The following is a 4,273-nucleotide window of genomic DNA, read 5'->3' on the forward strand; positions in this document are numbered from 1 at the left end:
CTGCCATAACTGGCAACACTGCAACAACTGCGCCGCTCCTCTTTGTTAGGATATTTCTTGTTAATTCTATATAGTTGAATTTTGAATATTGTTTAAGATTTTGGTTTCTATCTGACCAACGTGTTTAATAGCTGAGTAACTACCTTGCCATGACAGTTTATTGATAAGCCTACTCACTTACTCTGTTTTAAAACTCATTTACTGTGTCCCCCACTGTATTGCATTCATTCTCTGAAAATTTATATTGTGAAACTCAAGCACTGTGTTTTCTACTGTATTGTACTCAATTGATGAAAATGCATTCTGTGACACAATTTACTGCTATATATTTCAATTGCAAAATAAAAACTTAAATATAAAAAAAAAATAAAAAAAATCTGTAAAGAATCAGATAACACAACCGTTTGAGGCAGAGAATTCAAAACATATATTGTTTTTACTACAAATAACCATTTCCTCTGCAATTGGCAAAATCTTTCTAATCTAAATGAGTGACACCTTGCCTTTTGTACAATCCTAATAATTAACAAGCTACCAGAGAGCTGCTTGTTTATCTCGACATTTTTTTCTAAATTAAACTAGCTATGTTCTCTTGACTTTCTTCATAACTTGATTCTTCCATTCATCTTTCTCATTTTATTAGTCACATCTGCATATTTACTAGGTTCACAATATTTAGAGATCTAGATATGTATTTAAATGTTTACTACTGTACTCTCTAAACACCTTTTTATTTCTTATTTATTTATTTATCTATTTATTTTACAGGGTTACTGCCTTGCTCAAAGACCAATAAAACTGAGCATATGTGTTATCATACATATATCTTCATGTTTTGGTTTTGGATATACATACTTGTACATAGTAAGATGTAAACTAATTATCTGAAAACTCTGAAGATCATGTTTCCAAAAAATAATAATTACCATCATTTGAATGCCTTTTTAGAGTTTTGCAATGGTGCATTCGTTCTTAAATATAAATATATGGTTTTCTGGAATCCCTTTATTTTTACTGAGTTGTTTATGGTGTGTAACAAAACTATTTGTTTTGCATTTCAGTTATCACAAATGTCAAAACGCATCAATAGCTCCAGAGTGAATGAATTTATCATAATGGATTTTTCTGAGAGGCATGACATACAGACAGTATTATTCCTTCTATTTCTACTAATGTATCTTTTCACTGTATTAGGAAACTCAGGTATAATATTTCTTGTGTATCATAATGCCAATCTTCACACTCCCATGTACTATTTTATCAGTAGTCTATCATTTTTAGACATCTGCTATTCTACAGATATTGTCCCACAAATCATAGCAGTTCTCATTTCTGAGAAGAAGACTATCTCCTACGTTGGATGTGCAGTTCAACTCTTCTTTTTTTGTGCATTTGGTAGTGCCGAATGTTGCCTCCTTGCTGTAATGGCCTACGATCGCCATGTTGCAATATGCAACCCATTAAACTATAGATTGATAATGCAGGAAAGGACATGCTGGGAACTAGTGTCTGGAGTTTATACTACTGGTTTCCTGAACTCAGTTATCGAGACTTGTTTCACATTCAGCCTCTCTTTCTGCTCCTCAAATATCCTCCATCATTTTGCCTGTGATTTTCCTCCATTACTAAGTTTATCTTGCACAGACACAACAGTCAATGAGCTTGTTTTGTTTATTTTAGCATCATTATTTATATTTCCTCCTGTTGTGGTCATCCTTACATCATATGTCTCCATCTTCCTGGCCATCATGAAGTTAAAAACGTCAGAAAGCAGAAGAAAAGCTTTTTCGACTTGTGTTTCTCATATCATCTCCGTTACCTTAATGTATGGAACAATTTTCTATGTGTATTTAAGACCCAAATCCAGATACTCTTCAGAAAACGGGGTTGGAGCAACATTTGTTTATGCAGTGGTGATACCCATGTTGAATCCATTGATTTATAGTTTGAGAAATAAAGACATTAAAACTGCAATGAAAGCAACATTTTGTGATTTCATTGTATGAAGAATGTCATAATATATGTTTGTGCATAATTTGTAGTAATTCAATAAAGAATAATATACAGTAGATCCAGGGACTAAAAATGAATTAATTACAATGTGCTATTTAGATGTCATGCCTGTGTTTTTCTGCATGGCACATCAAGTCCTCAAGACTACAAAGACGTATTCTTGTAATCTTAAAGGCTAACTTGTAGCAATGCTTTAAAAAATACAAACTGTATTACAAAGAATGTTTAGGAATTTACTTGTGTTGGCATGAAATGTTTGTGAAAATGGACATTTTTTAAATAAATATTTCCTTCTGCAAAAGTGGTGGATTTATTCACTATAATATGAATTGTCAGGAAATCAAGGTCAAAAAAGTTTTTCGATTTGGCTTGAAATATGAAATTCAATTTGAGTTATAAGCATTTAAAAGAATTATAGTGAACTGAAATGCAAACTGTAAAATTTAAGGAAAAATCGCTGATGTGAAAAAAACAACAGCTTGTTTTTTTAGCCTACATTTTACAATTTGTATTTTATTTCAGTCTAATTTTATGTTTGGTGAATAAATCCCTTTGAATTCAATTTGCATTAACTAAAATTTACACTTTAACCAGCATGTCAGAGCCTGTGCTTAAATCGGATCTTTAAAGTATACAAACATACAGATTTCAAAGATGCATTTAATTAATAAAGATATTATTCTAATTCAATTTTTATAAAGTAAATGTTCTTGAACAAAACAATATTAAAACTTTTGAATATGGAGGGCGTGGCCTGGCATCTGAACCGCATGGACGCAAGTCTGTGAGACTCCTGAACCTGGAGTAATAGAGGAGCAAAAATAATCGGTCTACAAGTAATTTAATACCCCATAAGAACGGAACCACCTCACTATGTCGCAGAGGCAAAAAACGAAAACCGCTAAGGCGGACAGAGCGGACAGAGCTCAACAAAACATCTGCACCCAAAGCGTGAGAGGGCCGCAGCCCAATAAAAGATGGCGGAGCGCTATGTACTGGAGATGACTCAATCTCCCACCCTGCCTCCCCCAGCTCGGTGTCGGAAGAGAGACCACTGACCACGACGACCATGCGCCTGATGATGGCGGAATTTGCGGAAAATATACAGGCAAACCTAAAAAAGCAAATAACTCTGCTCTCCACAGACCTCCAAAAGGAACTCCACAAAGTGGGCCAGCGTACCTCCCACGTGGAAAAGAAGATGGATGAATTTGCCGAGGCCCACAACAGCCTCGCGGACAAGCTCCAAGAGCTTGAAGCAGCCCTACAGGAACACAAGCTGAAAATGGCATATATGGAGGACCGGAATCGGAGGAATAACTTGTGAATAAGAGGGATCCCCAAGGCGGTCCTTACTTCTGCACTTAACACCTACCTGCTGGATTTCTTCCAAGCCCTCACGCATGAGACCCGCCCATCGACTCAGACGCCCTCCACACTTACACAGCACAACAGCCAGGGATGTCATTGTCCGAGAGTATTTTTTCCATGCTAAGTAGAGGCTGGTGCGGGCATGCAGAACAGCGGAGATGCCGGAACCCTACCAACAGCTGAACATTTTCACGGACCTATCAGCCGCGACTCTCCAATTCAGAAAGAGCATGTCACCGATCACGACCGCACTATTAGCACAGGGAGTAGTGTACCAATGGGAATTCCCCACAAAGCTACTTGTCAGCCACAAGGATGCACTGCAAGGAATCTCATCTCTTGCGGCAGGCAGGGCCGGCGCGTCCATAAGGCGGCACAGGCGGCCGCCTTAGGGCGCACGGGCTCTGGGGGCGCAAGATTTCAGTGACCGGCAGGAGGGAAGCGCTCCCTCCTGCCGGGCCACCATCTCGGCCCCCGGTGCTGTGTGCGGCTGTGCTGAGATCAGAGGCGGCGAGGGAGCTCTAACCTCTCTGCTCTGCTCCCTCGCGCGCTGCCTGTCTGCTGATACCGCGGGAGCCGGAATATGACGTCATATTCCGACTCCCGCGGTATCAGCAGACAGGCAGCGCGCGAGGGAGCAGAGCAGAGAGGTTAGAGCTCCCTCGCCGCCTCTGATCTCAGCACAGCCGCACGCCGCCCAGCAGCCCCACTGGACCCCAGGGAAGGATTCATCATCCACACCAGCTCTCCAGGTAGGGAGGCTGGGTGGAAAATATTTATTTCTAAAATAATTAGTGAGTGTGAGTGTATGTGTCTGTGTGTGTGTGAGTGTATGCGTCTGTGTGTGTGTGAGTGTATGTGTGTGTGTGTGAGTGTATGTGTCTGTGAG

At 39.6% G+C, this 4,273-nt stretch overlaps 1 protein-coding gene across 1 annotated transcript; it reads left to right on the top strand.

The window, feature by feature from the left end:
- The first annotated feature begins 1,070 nt into the window (after positions 1 to 1,070).
- Positions 1,071 to 2,006, top strand: LOC134601814 (olfactory receptor 5AP2-like). Its single transcript, XM_063446315.1, has one exon. The coding sequence runs from the start codon at positions 1,071 to 1,073 to the stop codon at positions 2,004 to 2,006; it is 936 nt and encodes a 311-aa protein (XP_063302385.1).
- Positions 2,007 to 4,273: the final 2,267 nt, after the last annotated feature.

This window comes from Pelobates fuscus, chromosome 3 (assembly GCF_036172605.1).
Source record: "Pelobates fuscus isolate aPelFus1 chromosome 3, aPelFus1.pri, whole genome shotgun sequence".
Lineage (NCBI taxonomy): Eukaryota > Metazoa > Chordata > Amphibia > Anura > Pelobatidae > Pelobates > Pelobates fuscus.